The sequence below is a fragment of the Cynocephalus volans genome, chromosome 2 (genome assembly GCF_027409185.1).
Source record: "Cynocephalus volans isolate mCynVol1 chromosome 2, mCynVol1.pri, whole genome shotgun sequence".
Taxonomy (NCBI): Eukaryota; Metazoa; Chordata; class Mammalia; order Dermoptera; family Cynocephalidae; genus Cynocephalus; species Cynocephalus volans.
This window is the reverse complement of record NC_084461.1, coordinates 214593883-214620000: the sequence shown is the minus strand read 5'-3', so window position 1 is coordinate 214620000 and position 26118 is coordinate 214593883. Positions and strand designations below refer to the sequence as shown.

General features: G+C 36.9%; 1 protein-coding gene across 1 annotated transcript in view; it reads right to left on the bottom strand.

Annotated features, from left to right (window-relative positions):
• ABCA13 (ATP binding cassette subfamily A member 13) overlaps positions 1-26118 on the bottom strand; it is a 446769-nt gene that overhangs the window by 410410 nt on the left and 10241 nt on the right. The window contains exons 2-3 of the mRNA XM_063086601.1: positions 15937-16030; positions 11012-11135 (exon numbers count right to left, since the gene is read on the bottom strand). Coding sequence (XP_062942671.1) covers positions 11012-11135; positions 15937-16030 — 218 coding nt within the window. The remainder of the gene's footprint in view (positions 1-11011; positions 11136-15936; positions 16031-26118) is intronic.

The following is a 26118-nucleotide window of genomic DNA, read 5'->3' as shown; positions in this document are numbered from 1 at the left end:
AGAAGGAAGGGCCGTAGCAATACACAGCTAATCTGTGCTGTTATAGAAATTGGTGCTAAAAGCGAAAAATCCACAATTGTGATTGGAGATTTCAATTCCTTTCTCAATGATCTATAGAACAAGTAAACATAAAATCAGTAAAGATACTGAAGATGAATAGCATTCCACCTAACAACAGCAGGAGACAAATAGTCTCTTCAGGTGCACATTAAATATTCATCCAAAAAGACCACACGTTAGGGCCATAAAACAAGCCTCAACAATTTTAAAGGGCCAAGATCACAAACAGTGAGTTTCCTGACCACAAAGTATAAATTAGTAGCAAAAAGATTTCAGGAAAATCTTTACATCCTTAGAAATTAAAGATCAGACCTAAAAACAACCCATGGATCAAAGAAGAAACCACATTGGAAATCGGTTAATATTTTTTAATTAATGCAAATTAAAACATAACATATCAAAATTTATAAGATGCAGTAAAGCAGTACTCAAAGAAAAATATACAGCTTTTAATCCTTATATTAGAAAAGGCCTATAATCAATGATCTAAGGTAGAACATACAGAAGGTAGATAGAGAAGAGCACATTAAACTCAAGTAAAAGAAACAAAGGCATCCAGATAAGAAAAGTGTGTATTTTTAGATTATTTGATCATGTATGTATAAAATTCTAAAGGATATGTTAAAAAGCCATTACAAGTGATAGTTCATATTAAGAAAAATAAATTTAAAAACAATCTCAAAAAACATGAACTACATTTAACAAAACATGTATAAAACTGAAAATTACAAAAATATTCCTGAGAGAAATTCAAAAAACTTAAATATATGGATACATATGTCATATTTATGGATTGGAAGACTCAATGTTATTAAGATATCAATTCTCACAACTAATTTATAGGATAAATATAATCCCCTTAGATAGCTGAATGTCCACAGGCAAAAAAATGAGGTCAGAACCCCTTTCTCATCCCATACACAAAAGTCAACTCAAAATGAATCAAGGTCCAAAATATAAGAGCTATATCTGTAAAATGCTTAGAAGAAAACATAAGAGTGTATCTTCACTATCATGGGTTAGGCAGAACCTTTTCGATATGACACCAAAAGCACAATCAACAAAGAAAAAAATAAGTCAGTTGGACTTAATCAAAATTAAAAACTTGTGCTTCAAAGAACACAATTAATAAAGTAAGAAAGAGCCCACAAAATGGGGAAAGATATGTGCAAATCATGTATCTGATAAGGAACTTGTATCCAGAAGATATAAAGGACTCCTACAACTTGATAATAAAAATGACAAATAACCCAATTAAAAATGGGGAAAAGATTTGAGTAGATATTTTTCTAAAGAAGATATCCAAATGGCCAATAAGTGTCAACATCACTAACCATTAGGGAAATGTGTATTGAAACCACAATAAGATACCACTTCACACCCACCAGGATGGCTATAATCTAAAGGAAAAGAACAAGTGATGGTCAGGATGTGAAGAGTCTGAACCATTACACACTGCTGCTGGGAAAGTAAAATGGTGGAACCACTTTGAAAAACAGTCTGCCAGTTCCTCAAACTGAACGTACGGTTATCATATGACCTAACATATACCCAACCAAGAGAAATGAAAACACATGTCCATACAAAAACTTGCAGTTTTTGAAGTGTCCTAGTACAATTAAAATAGCCAAAAAGTTGAAGCAACTCAAATGTTCATCAATGTGTGAATACTAAAACAAAATGTGGTATATTTATACAATGGAATATTAATTGGTCAGCAATAAAAAGGAAGAAAGTATTGAGTGCTACAACATGCATGAGCTTACAAAACATAATGTAAGTGAAGCCAGTTACCAAAAAAAAAAAAAAGAAAAAAAATATATAAGTTGGACAAATGTCATATATTTGAAATGTCCAGAATAGTCAAATCTATAGAGACAGAAAGTAGGTTAGTGGATGCCTAGGGCTAGGAGTGAGGGAGAATGGCAGGGGGAGGGATGTGTGGAGTGAATGTTAATAGAGACAGATTCTTTTGGGGGACTGATAAAAATTTTCAAAAATTGATTGTGATGATGGTTGTACAACTCTGTGAATATACTAAAAGCTACTGAATTATATACACTAAATGGCTCAATTGTACAATATGTGAATTAAATCTTAATAAGGCTGCTTTTCTAAAAATGTAATCCCAATCAAAATCCCAGTAGACTTTTTTGTAGAAATAAACAAGCTGCTGTTAAAATTTATATGGGAATTCAAAGGACCTAGAAGAGCCAAAATAATTTTGAAAAAGAACAAAGTTGAAAGATTCCTACCTGATTTCAAGACTATCTCTAAATCTATAGTTTCTGAGGGTATTAGTCTAAGGATACTTACAAAGACCAATAAAATAGGAGAGTCCAAAAACAGACCTACATACTATTCTTAGATCAATCAATTTCAACAAAGTGCCAAAAGGACAGTCTTTTCAAAAAAATTGTACTAGAACTGCATACCCTTTATGGAAGAAGATAAACCTCAACATTTATCTCACATCATATAGAAAATAAATTAAAAATAGATTGCATACCTAAACAAAAGCTAAAATTATAAAACTGCTAAAAGAAAATGTAGGAAAAAAATCTTTATCTTTAGTTAGGCAAATATTTCTTTGTTAAAGTTAGTATTAGTCTGAAATAATCTGGTATAACTATAACATGTTTTTTATAAGCCTCAAAGTAACCATAGCTAACACAAAAACTTATAAAAGATATGCTAAAAATAAATAGCAAAAAATCAAAATACACTGCTAGAGAAAACCACTCAGTCACAAAGGAAGAGAGTAAGATTGGAAAAAGGATCAACAAAAACACAGAAAAAAAGAAACAAAACACATTCCAATATATCAATAGTAACTTTAAATGTAAAAGGATTAAATGCCCCAATTAAAAGACACAGAGTGGGGCCGAGCCCGTTGTGCACTCGGGAGAGTGCAGCACTGGGACCGCTGCAACGCTCCCTCTGCGGGTTCGGATCCTATATAGGAATGGCCAGTGCACTCGGCCGGTGCACTCACTGGCTGAGTGCCGGTCACGAAAAAAGACAAAAAAAAAAAAAAAAAAAAAAGACATAGAGTGACTAAATGGATTATAAAACAAGAACCGATTATGTCCTGCCTATAAGAAATTCACTTCACCTATAAAGACACACACTGACTGAAAGTGAAGGGATGGAAAAAGATATTTCACGCACATGGAAACCAAAAAAGAGCAGTAGCTGTACTTATATCAGATAAAATAGACTTCAAGCCAAGGAAAGTAAAAAAAGATAAACTAGGTTACTATATAATGATAAAGGGATGAATTCAACAAAAGGATATAACAATTCTAAATATATACACACCCATCTTCAGAGCACCTAGTTATATGAAGCAATTACTATTACACTTAATGAGAGAAATAGATGCCAATACAATAATATTTGGGGAATTTAACATCCCACTTTCAGCACAGGACTGATCAACCAGACAGGAAACATCAGAATTAATCTCTACTCTAGGCCAATTGGACCTAATGGACATATATAGAACATTTCATCCAACAGCTGGAGAAAACACATTCTTCTCAGCAAGACATGGAACATTCTCTAGAATTGGTCTATCTTAAGTCACAAAACAAGTCTCAACAACTTTTTAAAATTTGAAATCATATTAACTACCTTGGCTGACCACAATGGAATAAAACTAGAAATCAACAACAAAAGGGACACTAAAAACCATACAAATACATGGAAATTAAACAACATGTTCCTAAACAACTAATGGATCAAGGAAGAAATCAAAAAGGAAATTAAAAATTTCCTGGAGACAAATAAAAATGGTAACACAACATACCAGAACCTATGGAATATAGCAAAAGCAGTTCTGAGTAGGAAGTTTATAGCAATAAATGCCTACATCAGAAAAAGAAAGAAAGAAAGACTTCAAATAAACAACCTAACATTGTACCTCCTGGAGCCTGAAAAACAAGAACAAACCAAACCAAAGTCAGTAGAATGAGAGAAATAACAAAGATCAGAGCAGAAATAAATGAATTAGAGTTTTAAAAAACAATACAAAAGATCAATGAAACAAAGAGCTGGTTTTTCAAAAAGATAAAACAACCTCAGTAAACCTTTAGCTAGACTAACAAAGAAAAAAGAGAGAAGACTCAAATAAATAGAATCAGAAATGAAAAAGATGTTACAATTGATAGCACAGAAACACAAAGGATCATAAGAGACTACTACAAACAACTACATGCAAACAGACTGGAAAACCTCAAAGAAATAGATAAATTCCTGGACACATACAACCTAACCAAAGTTGAATTATGAATAACTAGAAAACCTAAACAGACCAATAACAAGTAATGAGATTGAAGCAGTAGTAAAAAGTCTCCTCACAAAGAAAACCCCAGGAAAAGATGATTTCATTGCCAAATTCTATCAAAAATTTAAAGAAGAATTAATACCAATTCTTCTCAAACTCCTCCACAAAATTGAAGAGGAGGGAATACTTCCAAACTCATTCTATGAGGCCAACATTACCTCATACCAAAACCAGAAAAAGACACAACAATAAAAGAAAACTACAGACCAATATCCCTAAGAACACAGATGTGAAAAGCCTCAATAAAATACTAGCAGACAGAATCCAACACCACATTAAAAAGATCATTTCCCATGATCAAGTAAGACTCATCCCAGGGATGCAAAGATGGTTCAACATACACAAATCAATAAACATGATACATCACATCAACAGAATGAAGGAAAAAATCCACGCAATCATCTCAACAGATGCAGAAAAAGCATTTGACAAAAATCTAACATCTCTTCGTCATAAAAACACTCAACAAATTAGGTACAGAATGAATGTACCTCAACACAATAAAGGCCATATATGACAGACAGCTAATATCATACTGAATGCACAAAAATTGGAGGGTTTTTCTCTAAAATCTGGAACAAGATAAGGATGCCCACCTTCCTCACTCTTATTCAGCATAATACTGGAAATTCTAGCCAGCACATGATGACTTGATCATGCACATAGAAAACCCTAGACTTTCCCCCAAAATTACTAGAACTAAAAGTGAAATTGGTATAGTTGCAGGATTCAAAATCAACAAACAAAAAATCAATAGCCTTCCTATATGCCAATAATGAAACAGCTGAAGAAGAAATCAAGAAAGTAATCCCATTTACAATAGCTACCAAAAAATCCCCCTAAGAATTAGTTTAGCCAAAAAAAGCTCAACAATGAAAATCATAAAACATTGGTGAAAAAAACTGAAGATGACACAAATAAATGGAAAGATATTCCATGTTCTCGGGTTGGAAGAATTAACATCATCAAAATATCCATATTACCCAAAGAAATCTACACATTCAGCACAATCCCTATCAAAATACAGTGACATTTTCCACAGAAAAAGAAAAAAAAAATCTTAAAATTTGTATGGAACCACAAAAGATGTCATATAGTTAAAGCAATTTTGAACAAAAAGAACAATGCTGAAGGCATCACACTTCCTGACTTCAAAATATACTATAAAGCTATAGTGACCAAAATAACATGGAAGTGGAATAAAAATAGACAAATAGACCAATGGAACAGCATAGAAAGCCCAGAAATAAACCCACACACTTATAGATAACTGATTTTTGACAAAGTCACCAAGAATATACAGTGGAGATAAGACAGCTTCTTCAATAAATGGTGCTGAGAAAACTGGATACCCACAAGCAGAAAGTTGAAACTAGACCCCTGTCTCTCACCATACACAAAAATAAACTCAAAATTGATTGGAGACCTAAATTTAACACCCGAAACTATGAAACTGCTAGAAAAAAACACAGGGGAAATGTTACACAAAATAAGAATAGACAGTGCTTTTTTGAGTGAGACGACGAAGACACAGGCAACTAAAACAAAAAAACACAAATGAAAAGTTTTGAACTGAAAAGTTTCAGCACAGCAGGGGATTATCACCAAAGTGAAGAAACAACCTACTGAATGGGAGAAAGTGTTTGCAAACTACACATCAGACAAGGTGCTAATATCCAGAGTACATAGGAATTCAAACAACTCAACAGCAAAAAAACCCAAATAACCCAATTAAAAAATGGGCGAAGAACCTGAACAGACATTTATTTCTCAAAAGAAGACATAGAAATGGCCAAGAAGCACATGAAAAAATGTTCAAAATCACTGATCATCAGGAAAATGAAAATTAAAACCGCAATATCATCTTACCCCAGTTAGAATATCTATTATCAACCAGACAGAAAATAACAAATGCTGGCAAGGATGCAGAGAAAAGGGAACCATCCTATATTGCTAGTGGTAGTGAAAATTGGTATAACCTCTATGGAAAACAATATAGGGGTTCCTCAGAGAACTAGAAATAGATCTACCCTGTGACCCAGCTATCCAACTACTAGGTATATACCCAAAGGAAATGAAATCAATACATCAAAAAGACACCTGCACTCCATGGTCATCACAACCATATTCAACATAGTCAAGAGATGGAATCAACCTAAATGCCCATCAACAGATGAATGGATAAAAATACTATGGTATATATACACAATGGAATGCTATACAGCTACAGAAAGAAATGAAACCCTATCATTTTCAGCAACATGAACAGAACTGGAAACCATCATGTTAAGTGAAGTTAAGTTAGGCACAGAAAAACAAATACCCCATGATCTCACTCATATGTGGAATCTAAAAAAATGTGGTTCTCACAGAAGTAGAGAGTAGAATAATGGTTACTAGAGGCCAGGAAGGGAGAGGGGGGAAGTGGAAGAGAAGTGGTAGACTAATGGGATCAAAACTATGCTATCTATCCTAAGCGAACCATTGCGCAGTAATTCCATGTATTAAAACAACACACTGTACCCCACAAATATGTACAAGTAAATGTTAAAATTTAAAAAATTAAAATTAAAAAGAAAAGAAAAAAATTTCTTTGTTACAGAAAAATACAAAAAGCACAAACCAAAACAGAAAAAAATAAGAGAAATTGTATTTCATCGAAATGAAAAACCTCTGCTCTTCAAAAGACAGTTCAGAAACTGGAAGAAAATATTCACAATACATATGTCTGATAAAAGACTTATAACCAGAATGTAAAGAACTCTAAGAATTCACTAAAACCAAAAATAAAAAATTAATTGTAAAAAGATTTCAACAGATACTTCACACACAAAAAATTAGAATGGCCAATATACACATGAGAAGATGCTTAATGTCATTTATGATCAAAAAATGCAAATTAAAACTACAATCAGATAATACTGTACAACCATATATTGACTAAAATTAAAGAGACTAACATAACACCAAGTGTTGGCAAGGATGTGGAGCAACTAGAACTCTCATATATTGATGCTGGGAGTGCAAAACTGTACAACGCTTTGGAAAACAGTCTGGAAATTTATTATAAAGCTAAACATACACTGAACGTTCATCCCAACAATTTCACTCCTAGGTATTTAATTAAGAACAATTAAAATATTTGCCCACACAAAAACTTATTTTTTAATGTTCATAGCAGCTTCATTCATAAATAGGCAAACTGCAAATAACCCAAATGTCCAGCCATGGGTGGTAACTGTATAAAAAAAATGAGGCACTTCCACAATGGAATACTACTTAGCAATTAAAAAAGGAATGAATTACTGATACACACAGCCAAATGTATAAATCTGAAAATATTTTGCTGAGCGAAAGAAGACAGACACCAAAGACATATCTTTCATGTGAAATTCTAGAAATGGCAAATATAATCTAGATGACAGAAAGCTGGGAAGTTGTTGATTGAGTCTGGAAGAGGGTGGTGGCTGGGTATAGACTGGACTCAGATGGGGCACAGGGGAATTTGGGAAGATAATTGAAATGCTTTATATACTGATCATGGTGGTGATCACTCAGTTGCATAGACATGTCAAAATTCATTTCAGGGCCAGCCAGTTAGCTCAGTTGGTTAGAGCATGGTGCTGATAACATCAAGGTCCGGGGTTCAATTCCTCTACCTGCCAACCTCAAAAAAAAAAAAAAAAAAAACCCTCATTGCAATGTATTCAATATTATATAGATCAATAAAGTTGACTTTTAAAATAATTATATTTTCATAACACAAGTAATGATTAGTGACATAGGGTAATTTTTAAAAGGATACCGTTTGAAATAACAACAAAAAATTTCAAGTAACTAGGAAAATATTTAACAAAAGATATGCATGACCTTCATGGAAAAATACTGCAAAGCTACACTGAAAGATACTGAAGAAGACCAAAGTAAATTAAATGATGCATCACAATCACAGGATTCAATGCAATTCCAAGCAAAATCCCAATAGGTTTTTTTAACCTTGACAACACAATTGTAAAATCTACACAGAAGAAAAAAGACTTCCTTAAAGGAGAAGAGCAAAGTAGGAATATTTGCTCTACAGATATCAAGATATTAGGAAGCTGTAGAAAGAAAGACAGCATAGTAAAGCTCAAAAGATGGCTTGATGGACCTCTCGAACAAATTGGAGAAGCACATATATGCAGCACATATGATAACTTGGTTTGTGTCACAGTGGGATGGCACATCAATGGGAAATGTTTAAATGTTGAACAAATGGAACTGACACTGCTCACCCAAAGGGAAAAAAATGCAATCCAATCATTACCTTACATTACACACAGACCTAAATCTTCGATGAATCCAGAACTAACATGTGAAAGGAAAAATTATAATACTTGAAGAAGATAATATAGACAATTAACTTTATGACCTCAGGGAAGAATTCCTTAAACAAAACTGAAATACTAAACATGATGTAAAAATAAGTTTTACTGGGGAAGAAATTTATAAATAAAAAACAGCAGAACACATATGATCTCCCAAGTTCTCAATAGTCCACCAACAAGCACAATTAGGCTGGGCATGGAGAAGACTCCAGTATAGGGACCCAGCTCCAAAATGCTCTTCACAGGTAGACAGGTGACTGCGTTACAGGGAGAAAGATGGCCGAGTGAGGAACGGGGCCTGTAGGCTCAGCACTGGGATCGTCCTTTCATACTTCAGTCACACCTGCTGAGTCAGATCTCAACAAGCTACTGAAAGGGGCTCAGGGGGAAAAAAAAAAGCCCTGGGATCATCTAAAACTGTGTTTTCACAGTCCGCGGAGGCCACATGTGTCATTAGAAGGAGGTAAGTGGCCACCGTGAGACCTGTGTGTGTATAGTCTAGGAAGACCCTGGACCATGTGAAGGTGGGGAGGATGGAGACAACAGAAGAGAAAGGTTGCAGATGCCTTAGAAGATGCTAAGGAAAGGAGAAGAGGAACTGATCATCGTAGAAGGGTCCTGAGGTGCAGAAATGGGACCAGAAGCACAGAGGAATCCTTCTTCCTTCTCTCTCTGATGTCAGTACTTCTCCATGTCAGAAAAGCCTTGCCAGGAATAAGGAGCAAATTACCAGCTGTTCTGGGGGAAGACTGCTTTAGATGGTGGAAGAAGATTCAGCTACTTGAAAGGAAGGGAAACCCTGGGATAGATATAATTATAAAATAGAGATTACGATGATTGGAAGACTCTCTCAGAGTCTCTGAAGAGCAAAAAACAAACTGAAAAGTCAGAGTGAAGCGGCAGCTGGAGATTATCAAAAAAGATGGAGAAGCAGGCAGTGGTGGAGAACGAGGCAGAGAGGGTCACATGATCCTCAGGGGATCTGGGCCTACTTGAGAATGAGAAAAGTAAAGGTTATATTGATGATCATAAATTGAGACTAGTAGTAAACAACTGGCGATTGTTGTAAAGAGAGCATTCCAAGGAGTTGGGAACAAAAGACTAAAAGAGACCAAGGACGAGAGGATGAGGCCCTGGTGATAAGTCCACTGAGAGTGAAGAGTGTTCTGGTCAGGTGCTATCAGCCTCTTGAAGATCACTGACAGTGAACGGGGAAGTGAGGACAGATTTAGACAGCACATTAGTGCTATCATAAAGCATTTTAAGTTTGCTTTTATGTTGTTTTACCTTAAAGAAAATAGAAATGATCCCTAACACTGTGAGAATATCCTCCTAATCAGCTGTCACGAATGATTCATGTTTTTGCTCTAAAATCCTTTTGTTAGAGCAAATGGGGACACTCCCTAACAAAGCTGGAATGCAGAAGTCAATTTTCATAATCATAATCTACACCAGGCAATACCTGGGATTTCTAACCAAAGTGAACTGTCCCCAGGGAATTATAAAGGTCATGAAAATTCATTAACTAAATTAACCATAATAACGTTTAGACTGGAAGTGAAAACTTTTGTTTTCATGTATTTTTAAACTGAGACAATTACTGCAAAATAATCAGAAGTGAATCTTTATCACTTTGAGTTTCAACTGTATTCATACTGTAGAATCAATGTGAAAACTGTGATCAAGTGGCCAGGTCTGAAATCAGGGGGAACTTGACAGTGGACTTCTTCATGCTTCTTTGCCCCTCATTCCTTCCGCTCTTGCCTCAGTCCTTGCTATTTTCCTTCCCTATTTTATTTTGCATTTCTTATACCTCTGCCTCGGGCACTACAAAACACAGTGAGGAATTTTGTTCTTGGTTCTCAAAGTCAAAGGCTTTGTGATGCTGGCCAGCTACTAAACTGTCCTGTCGTTCTCAGAATGTGGTATGAAGACATCAGAGATTTAACCTGCAGAAAACAAACCCTGACATGCAAATGGCCTTTGTTAATCAGCAGTTACTCTGTGAGTCTTGACACAGCAGTGAAAAGAACTCCTGCTGTAAACTAAACATTAGTTGGAGCCATTAATATGTGAATCTGAATTTAATAAAACTGATTTTCCTGTAATTCTAAATTCTGTATTTTTCATCATCACTTACTTGTCCAAAATTTTTGAGGCTTTACTAAAAGCATGACACCTCTTCTACAAACCAGCTTCCCAGGAATTCTGAAAAGGATGCTTGTGTTTCTCTTACCGAAAATGGTGCTCCATCGACTCCGCAAAGCTGAAGTTCCTGCACCTTGACCCAGTGTTACAAAGAAGGCCTTGCACAAAGGGGAGAACGCCCCGGCTGGGCAGATCTCTGGGCTGCAAGTAACCTGGATGTAGATGCACAGAAGAAATGAGTCCATACACCTGCTATCAGAAATTGAATACCTATTGAATTAGAATCATAATGTGTAATATCACTTTATTGGATTATTAACTCTTATTAATTTAAAGGGGATTTGAGGACTCATACAAAAAAAAAAGCAAAACAAAAAAACCCTTTATACCTCACACCTTTCCTGCAGTGTCTGCACTCACGCTTCAAGACAGAATGTCACAGCTGCATGATTCACAAGCTTTCCCATTCAGAGTGGACATACCACGGATACACAGCCCAGCCTCCAGACACAGCCCTCTGTAAACCCGCCGTGGGCAGGAATGACCGGAATGGATGCTTCATTCCATCTCACATAAAAATTTTGAAGTTTGGGCAAAAACTTCAAGTTAAATGCAACTTGAATTTTTAAATGTTTAAGCGTAGCTGCTAACTATCATAGAATGCAAGGAAGTTTTTCTACTCTGAGACTCAGAGCCCTTTCCTGGACCTCCCCAGGGCACCTGACTGCTTCCTCCCCTCCCAGTCCCTGAGTGGGCAGGCAGAGGCAGCTCAGTGCTGCCTGGCAGTGGCTTTCCTATTTGTGTTGAGCTCGAGGGAGCAGCAGCACCCAGGGCTTACTCCGCCTCGACCCCTGTGCCTGTCCCCGTCCCCCCTGCATGTGCGTGGAATCTGCCCAGACCACAGGTGATCCCAAGCCACACTAACCAGCACAAACAATATTTACGTGGGCAGATAGATAAGTGAAGCTTCTCAAGCTACCATTTTTAATTGCTCACAGTACTTAACAGGGCATTTCTTTCCTATGCAAAGAATCTTAACTTTAGAAGATTATTTATTCCTAGTGAATAAATCCCACTTCAGGGGTCAGCAACAGTCCCCAGCATTTCCCTAGCATGACATCTGTGTCCCATCTCTCTCAAGAACACACCAGGAATGGTGGCTGCCACAGTGGGATGTTCAGTGGGTCAGAGATTGAAAACACTAGCCCTGGACACGCTTTATCTCCAAGACTAAAGACCTGGCATGGTGACATCAGGCTACCCCAGGACAGTAGGAAGTGTGAGGAAGAGGGATAGACACATGTTGGCCCCCTTCTCTGGGCAAGGCACTGCAGTCCATAGGAGGCAGGTGGAATTAGCTGTCTTTATAGAAAAGGGCTCACAAAGGTTAGGTCCCTGCTGTGCCCACAGAGCTGGTGGATGCAAGACAGAGCTTTGTCATGTGGTCCTCAAACAACTGTGGCTCCCGGAGCACTTTGAGACTCTGACAAAGCACATCTGCATCAACCTCTTAGGAACATTCCAGCATTTCTTTAGGTCACATCTTTGTGGGATTGTACCCCTGATACAAAGCAGGAGCTTGACAAATGTTTAAGGAATGGATAGAAGCCTTGAGGATAAGGAACATCATAAGCTGCTTTTTCCTTATGGCAGGACCGAGCTGGTACCACACTGGACTGTAGATTTAATGCTCTATTATTTACAACTAAATAATTCACAATCTTATATCAGCCACCAATCTGGGGCTTTCCTTCAGTCCTCAGAGCCCCATCATCCACCAGTTACAGGCAGGCTCCCACCCAGCTATTTCACCTCTGTCTGCCACAGAGTAAGCCTGGTTTTCTACCACTTCCCCTTCCCCGTCCTCACCTCCCTCACTTCAGGCCGCTGCAATGTGGGCCCTCAGAGTCCCACCAACACCCCTGATAATGAACCTAATGGGAACCTGTCACTCTTTTCTTGCCCACATGGCAACAGCATTGGTCACTCTTCGCCATGCCTCCTTCGTTAAATGTGTCTCACACAAACTCCATGTTCCTTCATCTTTCTCCCAGCACTCTGCCTGTCCCTCGAATGTGCTCTTCTTGAGGCCTATGTCCTGGTGCTTCTTAAGTGTCCTCATCTAATTCCAGACTCCAGTGAGCTCAGGACTCAGTCTGTCTGGGCAGCTGAGCCCACCAATCTCACAGGCCTCTCAAATTTGGCACAAGCACTCTGATCACAGCTCCCTCAGGGGACCTGTAGCAGACTGAATTATGTCCCCCCAAAACTCACTGAAGCTTGAATTGTGTCTCCAAAGCTTTATGTATTAGAAACTTAGCCCACACTGTGACTGTTAACAGGGTGGAAACCCTATTATTGTAATGGAAAGGTGGAGCCTTGACAAGGTGACTGGATTGTAGGACCATGCCATAGTGAATGGATTAAAAATGGTGGTCAGGGGCATGGTTCTGAGGGCTTTAAAAGAAGAGGAGAGTCTGTCTGCTCTCTCTGTTTTCATCGTCTTGCAGTGTGAGACCCCTGGGTCACTATCACCACCACCAGATGGACTTTGGACTTCCCAGCCTCAGAAACTGTAAGCAGTAAATGTCATTTTCTTATAAAGCACCCAGTTTTAAGTATTTTGTTATAAGCAGCAGAAATGGACTAATACACTCCGCTGCCCTACAACTCTCCAGTGAGGGTGCACTCTCCACCCAGCTGTTCTAGCCCAAAGCCTCCCTCTCCTCTTGGCATCCAGCCAGTCATTGTTCCTTCCCACCCTACCTCCTTCCCCTACCTCCTGCATCAGACCACACCCATCTCTTGCCCATTTACTCAAGGGCTCCACAGGTTGATCTTGCATTCTCCAGGGTTGCTCTCCCCGACCCCATGTCAACCCCTAGAATGTGAACCCTAAATGCTCATCTTCTTGTGACCTTTCCTGATACCTTTCAATGGCTCCTCAGTGCTCTTGGAGGGTGCACCCTCCTCAACATCATACACTTTGTTGACCTGACCCTGCTGACTCTTCTAGCCATAGCTCTGCTCTTTTGTCACAAGGAACTCTTCTTAGTCACACTTGGGGCTTTTGCCCATGCCATCTGGACTGCCTAGACCATTCCTCCCCTGCACTCCCTTATTCTGACAAAGCTGCACATTGCTAATTCCTCAGAAGCCTTTCCCTAGTACGGACTGACCACCCCTTATGTGCAAACAGGGCCTTCTGTGTAACCCCATCCTCCCCACGACACTTTCCCATTCTATTGTAATAGTCTGGCCCTACAGTACATTCTGTAGGGAAAATACCTTGTCTACTATGTTATACTCAGCAAGGCCTGGGACATGAAATGAACTCAATACATATTTGCTAAATAAATTAGTTAATACAATAGAAACCCTGAAAAGCTTTTCAACTTTTCCTAGATGTTTTACTAACATGGCCTCACTGTTTTCTGCAACACACAACAGAGTCCCCAAACAACACAGGTAACCTATTAGGACCATTCCTTTTTCTATTATAAAATCTAAATATAACTGACACACTATTTTGGATAAATCCAAACACTTAATAATCCTCTATTCAAGTGACATTTACAGAGTCAACCACGTTATACGAGTATATATTTTAAGTGGCATAGTCTGATAGAAACAAAACAGGCCATCATTTCTCATGGAGTGATAATGTTGAGGTTTCAATCTAGATAAGCAAAATAGGCTGTTGACAATGTTTTTGGAGCAGAGAAAATTATCAATGATAGTTTATCAGTGCATCACCATCATGATCACTGTCATTATTATAGTCATCACTATCACCACCACCAGCATTACCACTACCATCACCATCACCATCATCATCACCTTCATCACCATCCCCACCATCACCATGATCATTGACATCATCACCACCGTCACCATCACCACCATCACCATCACCATGATCATCGCCATCCCCACCATCACCATGATCATCAACATCATCACCACCGTCACCATCACCACCATCACCATCACCATGATCATCGCCATCACCACCATCACCATGATCATCAACATCAGCACCACCATCACCATCACCACCATCACCATCACCATGATCATCGCCATCACCACCATCACCATGATCATTGACATCATCACCACCATCACCATCCCCACCATCACCATGATCATCGCCATCACCACCATCACCATGATCATCGACATCATCACCTCCATCACCACCATCACCATCACCATGATCATCGCCATCACCACCATCACCATGATCATCGACATCATCACCACCATCGCCATCACCACCATCACCACCATCACTATCAGTATCATGTTGGTAAATTATGAAATGCATCTCCCACATTTTACCACTTCTACTCTTCCTACATTTATCATGGCTTATATGCTTATGTCCAAATTGAGTTAGCTTAGTTGGAAGAATAAATCTATCTGCTAGATTGAGCAAATGTGTGAATATCATTCTAAAGATGAAAAATCTTTAAAATCAGAATTCAAAGTTTATAATGAACAGAGTTTGAAAAAGTGCTATGTTCTGTTTTGATTTTTTTCTCTGAAGGTTCATGTGAGGAAAATAGAGTAGTTATAGTCAGGCCCCCTCACCTCAGGTCAGGCTGGGGTCTGCAGCACATTCTTTGTAAACAAGTTGTGTGGGGGTGGAGTTAGTGTGCATGCGCACCCAGGTATTTTTAGCTTGTTGCTATTCTTGTGTGTTCTTCAGTGTGTGAGGCAGTGGCTTGGCAGAGATTGTGTCTAAAAATAGAGCGCGTTTACTTTGCTGGCAGCTGCTCCGTTTCTCTTTGGACTGCCTAGCTCTTAGACGTGTGTGTGCTGAATAAAACTTATTATCCCTTTGGCCAAGGCTACAAGGACCTTTTTCCTGTTACCTAGCTCACAGACCTGCATGGGAAGGGTCTGTGACCAAGTCTGGACAACAGGCTCCAGGGGTCTGTGAGCTCCAGACCCAGCCTTAGCTCAACAGTTCATAATTCAATAAATGTATTAAAAAGTGAAACTTACAACTGTCTCTATGTCTGGGAGGTTCTTGAAAGCGAAGTATTGTCAGAATCATGAACAGGATACATGGCCAGAAGAATTCAGCGAGGGAAAGAACCTGGGGAAATTGAAATAAAAAACAGCACTTGAATAAATTGCAAAAGCATTACAATATTTCCATCTCTTAAAGGACGGTGTACAGGCTAGACCTGGCTTCCTGCTAAAGGAGGTCACTGTCATCCCTACTGTGTGTATCTTCAAACAATCATTTGGAACAGGGGCCCACAGAGAAGGCCTAGTTCATCTGTTATCTCCTCATCCTCCCACAACACTAGGCTTCTGTTCCTTTCCTTTCTCTGGACATTTTTATTTATTGCAGAACTTATGACAGTAAATAAAGTAAATAAATAAATAACTTCACCTGTATTTCCCACACTCCAACAAATCAACTATTTTTATTTTTCTAATTTCTTTAACATTCCTGACTTTACCATCCAAATGCATGTTCTGCCAGTTTTGGCATGAGAAGCATGTTCACCCACTTCTCACTGACCCTCGTTGTATGAATATTTTCCAATGATGCCAAATGAGATTCATAACTACAAGCTCACTAGTTGCATAACATTCCTACCAAATGGATATACTGTAATTCACATATACATTCTTCTATTAAGGAACATTTTTTGTGTATAAATCATTTTTCTTCTGAATTACTTTCTTGAGATTTAAATAAACTCCTAAAACTAAGATGATTGGAGTCAAATTTCTTGACACAGACTACAAAACAGCTATCCTAAAGGACTGCAATAATTTGTACAACTCTGAATATCAAAGTTAAAAGAAAAGGAACTGTCATTGATACATGGAGTCTAATTATTTGAGAAAGAAACACCATCTGCAAGGTAGAACTCAATGAAAAATTAGTTAATAGAAAATTTTCAGTTATCATAAATTTATTTTTATTGGCATAATTCTTCACTCATTTCTATGGAAGATAATCTTCTGACTTCAGCTCATAGCATTTTACAAATACAAAAGTTTATAGCCGTACACAAAATAGTCAAGGACAGACAAATGCTGAAGAGGGTGTCATACTCTTTCAGACGCCAAGTCACAATGCTTTGAACTAAAACAAATTCCTTCATTCTTTAAACTGCCACGGCCATATCTCTTCCCTGTAAGGTACAACAAGCAGATCTAAATGTGACCAGGTAAATGCATGTGGCCTGAGACCATCAAGACAAAACACAGGTGGGAAAATCACTGGTGTAATTAAAGAAGAAAAGAAATCACCTTCATTGAAATAGTTCACAAGGAAGTATTTCTTATGCCAGAAAGTGCATCATAATAAAAAGTTCTTTGACAAAGTGCTGAAACCCAATATCACACATTCTAATCACAGAAAAAATGTCAGCAGGAAGTTACCTTCTAGTTTAAGGGATTGTAATTAAACCAAAAAGAAAGGTCAAGGACACTCCGGAGACTACAATTCATTTAAGTCATTTTGGTCAATTCTCTGTAACAAATTAATAATTTATTGAAGTACTGGAGTAAGAAGAGAGTGAGAGAGGACTCTATAATTAATTCTGGCTGAATACAAATATGCAAAACAGAAAACGTAACTCATATTAAACAATGACTTGCTACCATTAAGAAGAAATAAACACATAATTTTTTTTTGCTTTTTCATTCCTTTTTATTTTTAGTAACATATAATAGCTATTTTTAAGATAAAAAATTATAAAGAAAACAGAAAATGGTGTATATACCCAAGACTCATACAATAACTTTTGATATGATAAATAAATAAATAAATGTACGGTTAAGAAATTTTTTTAAAAGTACAGAAAGAATATAACCACTCTCCCACAGAATAAATTATCTTAGTTTTCTTAATTCATTCAAAAGAATTCATAATAAGCATAACTAATGTTTTCGTAAACAATTTTTACATCAGTAATTACAGATCTGTTGTATTACTTTTAAAGAATACACAATATTCTCCTGTAGGATTTATTTAACCAAACACCTAATTATGGAAATTTGTATGATTTTTTGGGGGGAGAGCAGTGCTATTATGAGCTTGTTTAACATGTCTGGCTAGCTTTTGTAAGTATATCTGTGACATGTAATATTGATAAATGGGATTACTCAGCCAAAGTGTATATGATTTTTAATTTAGATTTTTAATTTGGATAGATATAATCAAAATGCTTTCATTAAAAGCTAAACCAATCATCGTTCACTCCAATCATACTCTCAATAGCGCCTGGAATAACAAACTTTTAATTTTTTGTCAAACTGATATGCAAAATAATAATAAGAACTTTATTAAGATCAAGCATTTTTCATAAGTATAAAAAAAGTCCTTGTCTAGTCTACTAATTCCCTGTAATTCTAGGTGCCCATTTTTCTATTAAATTGCTCTTTTTTTTCTTACTGACTTACAAAGCACTGTTTTCTGTTTTTTAATTAAAGAATTCAGTCCTTTCTTGCCTTTAGGTGTCTCCCATTTTCTATTTGTCTCTATATGGTCTAAATCTTTTATGCAATCAATTTATCATTCTTTTTATTTATAGTATCTGGATTCTTTTTCCTACACACAAAGACAACATAATTTAAAGAAACCTGACAAAGCCAAATTAAAATAGTCAGTGGCAACTCTGAAATTACAAATATTTATCAGCCCAGTCTTAAAATCAACTGCAAATCTCTAGTTTCAAATGGAGATAGCATTATTAAAAAAGTAAACCTCTACTTGTTATCCTTGAGAAGGTCCTCTAAGGATCTTGAAATAAAAATAAAACTTCAATTAAACCTAAAAAAAATTATATCTCCATGTTTTTTATTTACAAGCCAGTCAACTGACCCTTCTGAAAAGCACAAGTAGGAAAAATCTTCCATACTGTCAAATTTGAAATTACACCATTGAAGAGAAAAGTATCAAAATACCCACTTCTGCTGAGTCACTGCCCATTGTTAGCGAGTGAATCACCTCCTTCCATTAGCCTGCTTCTCTGCAGGGGCTCAAAAGCAGTCTTTTCTTTCTCATCCCATTTTTGTATCACGTTTTTCTTCTCACATGTCATTATTATCCTTGAGTCTTGCTTAACATATTTAGTCTTATCCCTGTTAAATGGGAATGTTTTCTGATTAATTTTAGGGCTTCTCTGTATCTCCCACACTCCAGATCCTCCAGTATCGCCTTCTAAACACCAGGAACTGTTCGAGCGAAAACTGGCATCAGTGCTGCACAAAGGCAGCAAGAGTAGATGCTGCTGCAGGCTCTGCTCCCAAGAAAGATAATCATCTGGAAAACCTATTAGTGCTTACAAAACAACAGCCACCCTTCCAAACAACCACAAAGCACTCTATTCTTCCAGCAAAGAGTCCCAGGAGGGAAGCTTCCACCAGGAGGGGATAGAAATGCCCAGTCCTACACCCCTGAGCTCCACCTCCCCACAGCACTTCTCACCATGACTTTCCTAGGTGCCAAGACCCCTTTTCCAGTCCCCATTCCTTTCACACTTGAGCCCAAGCATGAATAAAAATCTTTCCTTTGTTCCTTCAGCACAGATAGGTTATGAGGGCATTTGAGAAGACTTAACAATACATACATATAAATGTACACATAAAGGACCCCTGCATAAAATGATACATTGAAACTTTCTCACAGGCTTTTTTTCCCTGCCAGACAAAATGGGAGAAAAGGGAAAAGAAAAGAAGTCAGAGAGAAGGAGAAACTTGTCTTTTACCTAAATACAAAAAACAATCAAAATGCCAAGAAACAAATTTCTAGAGGAGATCAGACAAACCCACCATAGGTCAGTCCTAACTCAGTCCAGAATTTCCAAAGCCTTAATGATGTGCCCTCCCAATCCTCGTGAGTCTCCCCACTATCCACGTCTATGGAGAGAAAAAGCCCAAAGAAGTCTCCAGTCTCCTTCCTCTGACAGGAGTTAGGGAAACTGATGCTGGGAATGACCAAAGAAAACAAGGAAAGTGAACAGTGAGGCTGACCCCACTGGAAAAGCCTCTAGGGCTTCACATAAACAGGTGAAAAGAACCCAAAGTTGAACGGCAATTTCCCCAACGAGATGGAGTGAATATGGTGTAAAATTTTTGACAAAATTTCAAAGGGGAGCACAGAGCCCAAGCAGTCTAGTAAAGGCTACAGCTCATCTCTGATGAGTCCCTCACTCATCCCCACCCCCATCCCAAGCGTTCCCTCCTGCTGGAGGAAATGGAAGCACACAGGATATGCCCAGAGATCACGCTAGAGATCAAAAGAGAAATCAGACTGGTCTCAGATTTATTGAAAAGAGAGTCAAGAACAAACCTAATACCTGGCCTGAGCTGCCCAAGTATGAGTCCCATAAAAAGAAAGAGCACAGCAGCAATCTAAACACACTGGAGAGCAATGAACAAAACAGAAGCAAAAGGAAGTCCTAGAGCTTAACTGGAAAAAAACAATTTAAATACGGTGTTGAATTTCTTTACAATTGCTTCATAAAGAAGAACAATTTAATAAGAACAGATTCACAGAAAACAAGAGCTCAAAAATAGATGATAAATAAATGAAAAGAGAGGTTGTAGATTTAAAGGAAAAACAAACAAGCAAAAAATTATCACTGTAAAATTTTAAATGATTTAGAAGCCACAAAAAGAAAATATGCAGTAGTTAAATATAAATTTCTGGAATAGCGAAACATTTTAAAATAACAGCAAAGACTTTTTAAAAACATTTTTAAAGACAAAAATATTATGACATAAAAGCTAATATATTTGAAAACAAAGACTGTGCAACAAAAAGATAATTGACATTCCTGATGTATAGAATTCAACAAATGGAAAAAAAATGCTCAAAAATATAACACAGGAGAAGACACAACAATCACAATTCCTTGAACTTGTTAAGGCCAGTGATCAGATATGATGTTGATGGGTTGGAGATGGGAGAGGGAGGGGGGAGGGAGAAATCAGTAAAGGGACATGAAAATCAACTACATTGTATATTGACAACATAAAACTTAAAAAACAAAACAAAATAAAATAAAAATAAAAATATATGTATATATAGAACAGGAGAATTTCCCTTAAATGGAGAAGATTTATCTGCAGACTGAAAGAGTATACTATATTTCAGACAAAAATAAGCCATAGTTGAACTATGGTTACTGAGCTTCCAGCTACTGAGCTTCAAAGATCAAGGAAGAATAACTACAGGTATCTCAACAAGAGGGGAAAATAATTAGTCTGGCCTCAAACATGTCCTCAGAACATTCAATAGAAGATGCCAATGCATCAATATTTACAAAGTTCCAGGAGACAGAAATTATGATTAAAAAATATATATGATACCCAACCAAAATGCTCTTCAGCAAAAATCAGTACATATTTTCTCAATGATGAAAGGATGCATATAATATATTAACCATGAAACTTGATAGGGGAAAAAAGCTTGACAATAAAATCCAGCCAAAATAAAAATGGGACAAAATTTTAAATTCATTAATATCACTCCTCCTTCCAGCAGCATGCTGAATAGAAACAATAACAGTACTCCTGCTTTAAAAAAAAAATGTAGTTTTTGTTGCATTGCTAGTCATACTGGAAGTAAAAGAAATCTTCAAAGAGCTGAGGGGAGAATAGTGGCCAAAAAAAAATTTTTTTTTTAAAAATCGTGACCTGAATCTTTAAGTGAAAGAGTCAATTAAAAGGGGAGCATTCTCCTCAAGAAGACAAAGAAAGCATGAGAAGCAATATTTAAATCACTCATGGCTGAGACTTTTTCAGAACATCTGAAAGATACAAATCCATGGATAAAAGAAATACGACATTTAGTAGGAATAATAAATCCATACTAAGACATGGTGTAGTGAAACTTTAGCACAACTAAGTAAAAGAAAAGATCTCAATAGTAATTCAAGAAATAAAGACACACTATATCATAGGAATAATTAGAGTTACTAAAAACTTATCAAACGCAAGAAACCAGAAAACAGTTAAATATCTTTAGATTGCTGAGAGAAATTCTGTCAATCTAGAATTGGTTTACCCAGCAAAAGGACCTGTCAAGAACAAGGGTAAAAGAAAATTTTCAGATGATCAGAAACCAAGTGATCCAACAACAGACTTGTACTAAAGAAACTTTTAAATAATATGCTTTGGTTCCAGATAATGTTTGGATTAAACTCACTATTTGAAAGAAGGATTTTTAGGCTTGATTTTAAAGAGAAAATGCTCTATGCTATTTAGTATAGATAAAATCAAAATATATGGACCCAGGATGGTTGAAAGTAAAAAGATGAAAAAGATATACTCAGTAAATATTAAACGAATTAGCTATGTTAATATCGGACAAAACAGACTTTAAGAAAGGGAATGTTACTAGATATAGGGAGGATCACTACATAATAAAAGGATTGATACAACAGGAAAATGTAACAATTTTATACATGTATATACTTAATAAAACAGCCTCAAAATATATAGAGCAACAATTGATAGTATTACAGGAAGAAAATTCCAAATTTCCTTTCATAGAAGATTCCAATATCTATCTCACAGTAATTCCTTACATAAGCAAGAATTAGTAAGAAAATGTAATTTTTTTGAAGGTTGAACTAATGTTTATAATTAAATGGAATAGTACCCTGATATGACTGATTTTAGCTTTCAAACTGGATCGCATGCTAATTTTTCAGTGAACTGTAATTGTATTAATGTGGCTTTTTAGATGCTGAAAATACATTTTTTAAATATGATACAATTTGCATTATCAACAAAAAGTATAAAGCATCTAGGGGGAAAAAATCTAAGTAGAATGTGTGCAATTACTTGATTTAAAAAATTATGAAACTTTATTGAAAGGCACCAAAGAGAACCTTAACAAATAAACAGATGAACATTGTTAATGCATAAAAAATGTCAATACCATAAAGATGTTAATCTATCCAGATTGATCTATAAGCTCAATGCAATTCCAATGGAATTCCAACAGGTTTTTGCTTGTTTTGTTTTGTTTTGATTTTGCAGTTGCTGTTATACTTAATGAGCTGATTCTAGAATGTATTTGGGAGAACAAAAATCAAAAATTTCCAAGATCTTTTTTTTTTTTTTTTTTTTGTCTTTTTCGGGACCGGCACTCAGCCAATGAGTGCACCGGCCATTCCTATACAGGATCTGAGCCCACAGCGGGAGCGTTCCCACGCTCCCAGTGCCGCACTCTCCCGAGTGTGCCACGGGCTCGGCCCTCCAAGATCATTTTTATCAACAGGTTGGAAGAACTTGTCCTCTCACATTTCAGAAGTTTCTCTAAATTGATAGTAATTAAAACACCGTGATATTAGTTCAATAACAAGCAAACTAACCTATGGAGTAGCATAGAGAGCCTACGCATATAGCTGTGCATGTTTGGAAACCTGATATATGAAAAAGGTGGTCAACAGATCAATGGGACAATGACTTGCTATTCAAGAAATTGTGCCATATAATTGGTTATCCTGAAAGTGGGGGTGGGAAAGGCAGGGACGGATTAGATCTTTATACCACCATCATATACAAAATTCTAAATGCAAAAAAAAAAAAGAAACTTTAAAAATGTCTAGGAGAAAACAGAGTATCTTCTTTATGGTTTATGTTTGAATAAGATGCAAAAACCATAAACCACAAAGGAAAATCAAGCTACAGTAAAATTTAAAATATCTGTTCTTCAGAAAAGCCATTTGAGGAGCACAAAGACCAACCACAGATTTGAAGAATTTAACATATATAACTGACAATACAGTATCCAAAACACATACAAATCAATGAGAAGGAGACAGTACAATAGAAAACAGTCAAAAGGGCTGAGCAGGCAAGAGCAAAATATGAACACCTATAAATACGAGACTACTTCAAAAAGTTCATGGCAAGATTTGTACCATCTTTTGATTCTGTTTATTTATATTATCTTTCAATTCTATTTTTCCACGAACTTTCTGAAGTACGTTTGCATATGAAGAGATGTTCAATTGCAGTAATACTCAAGAAGATATAAATTAAACCCGAATGAGATACCATTTTACATCCACCTATTTGGGAAAAAGCAAAAAGTCTGACAAACACCAAGTGTCAGTGAGTTTATGGATCAACAGGAACCTTGGAAAGCAGTTTGACAATATTAGTAGATAAGAAGATGTGCAAATTCTATGACCCAATAACTCAACAACTGAATATAGGTTGAACCACATTAATTTATTTGTATTAGACTGGTTTTAACTTATAAAAATGTATGATTCAACTAAATATACAGTTGTTGAGAAAGTGTTGTACACATCTTAAGAGTGTTGATAATGGCATTTTTTTTTCATTAAAAAAAATTGGAAGTCATGCAGAACTCATCAATGGGAGAACAAATCAATAAGCTGTGGTGTACTAGAGCCATAAAAATAAGTGCACTCACTCTTTCACTCACTCATTAGTAAGTGTGTACCACATCAGGTGCTGTTACAGGGACTAGGGAAATAGCAGTGAGCAAATATGACTGAGTTCCTGCCTGAGAGGAATGAATTCACTTGGGGAAAAAAACCCTGAATTCTTCTGGGGGTGCAGATGTGAAGACTAAGCCCTGTTCTCAAGCAGTTTATTTGCATAGACCTGGAGCATTTACAAGCTCTTCCTCATCCAATATTTAATTCCCACAACAACCAGTGAGGTAGATAACATCCTGCCAGTTTTACACCCTGGAAATCATGAAGATAATTATTTTGCCCAGAATCCTTGAACTAATTTGTAATGGAACCTGGACCAAAGCTCAGTCCTGAAGATTAAATAACTAATTTTCCATCTCACTTGAACAAAACATCTTCCAGACTGAGTTTAAATCCATTTTTAAATCCTCCAAGTGACTCATGTAGCATGTGGTTTTGGTTACAACCAAAAACCACAAGGAATAAAATGCTTCGGTACAAAAAGTAAAATGTGGATAAATGAAGAAGGAAAGCGGTCCCTTCAGAGGGAAGACATAGTCACAAGATCTAACTGGCTGAGAGAGGAGGAAAACATCATAATAAGTTTAGAATATCAAGGAAGCTGAAGTAAAGTATATAATTAGTCTGTTGCCCTTGTCCTGGAAACAAAGGGCTTTGCAGTAAGTGTGAAATTCCATTGTGTCTCTTTGGGGCACTTGGGCCTCTAGACGTCAACCTCTCAGAAGAAGGGACATTCCCAGAAGTATTTTGAGGTCCTTGTTGTTAAGTACTGCAAGAAAAAACAGTCCAGTGTTCACACAATAGATTCAAACAAAGCTTGAGTCAAATCTAGAAGAGGATCAAATACCAAATACGAACTAGTCACAGCTGGTCTTCCTGGATCCTTTTCAGTTTGGCGATAGGGCTTGCAAAAATCTCGCCATGAAAGGCCAAAATTGCCTCCCCAAGAGAAGCTTTGCCAAACCTTTACGTAAGTTGGATACTGAGAGAAAGAGACAGACTCTTTTTCTCCCTTTTCCCCACCCCCTTTGGGAGGGGAGGCGGTTTATTAGATTTCTATTGCAAAATAATTGTTTTTCTTTCAACATTCATTCATTAAACATTTATTTAGCACTTATTCTGTCAAACATTGAGCTAGAGACTTTGGCATCATAAACACGAATGAGGAATAATTTCTCCCCTCAAGGATTCAAAGGAGACAAAAAAATATATCATCAGTTAAGTATGAACACTGGAAGGAGATGCCTATTGGCACGGCCTTTCTGGAAATCAGGTAACATGTTTCAAAATTGTAAATGTGCATACTCTTTGACCCAAAGTCTCCCATTCAATGCATTTTTTCATAGGGAAACAACTGGGAAAGTGTCTAAAATACATACCAAAAAAGTCATTTCCACATTGTTTCAATTGCAAAAATTAGAAACTATGCACCAATCATTAGGGTATTGGTACATCATATTCAGTGAAACGCTGTTTTTTTTAAAGAGTTAAACATATATTTAGGGACATTTTTTAAATCCACAATTGTTGTGATCAAAGTTGAGATGTGCTCTTCCTGCCATAGGTGAGATCCATGAGTACATCGAAGGCCGGAGCCGAATGGAGACTGGTGAGGAGATGAGTACAGTCTACATGCTCCATCCACAGGGACCCTGAAGTTGTCCAAGATGACTCCAGGGACTGAGGAAACAGGAGGCCTGAGAGAACCCTCTTTTCCCAAGTTCCTGTTTAC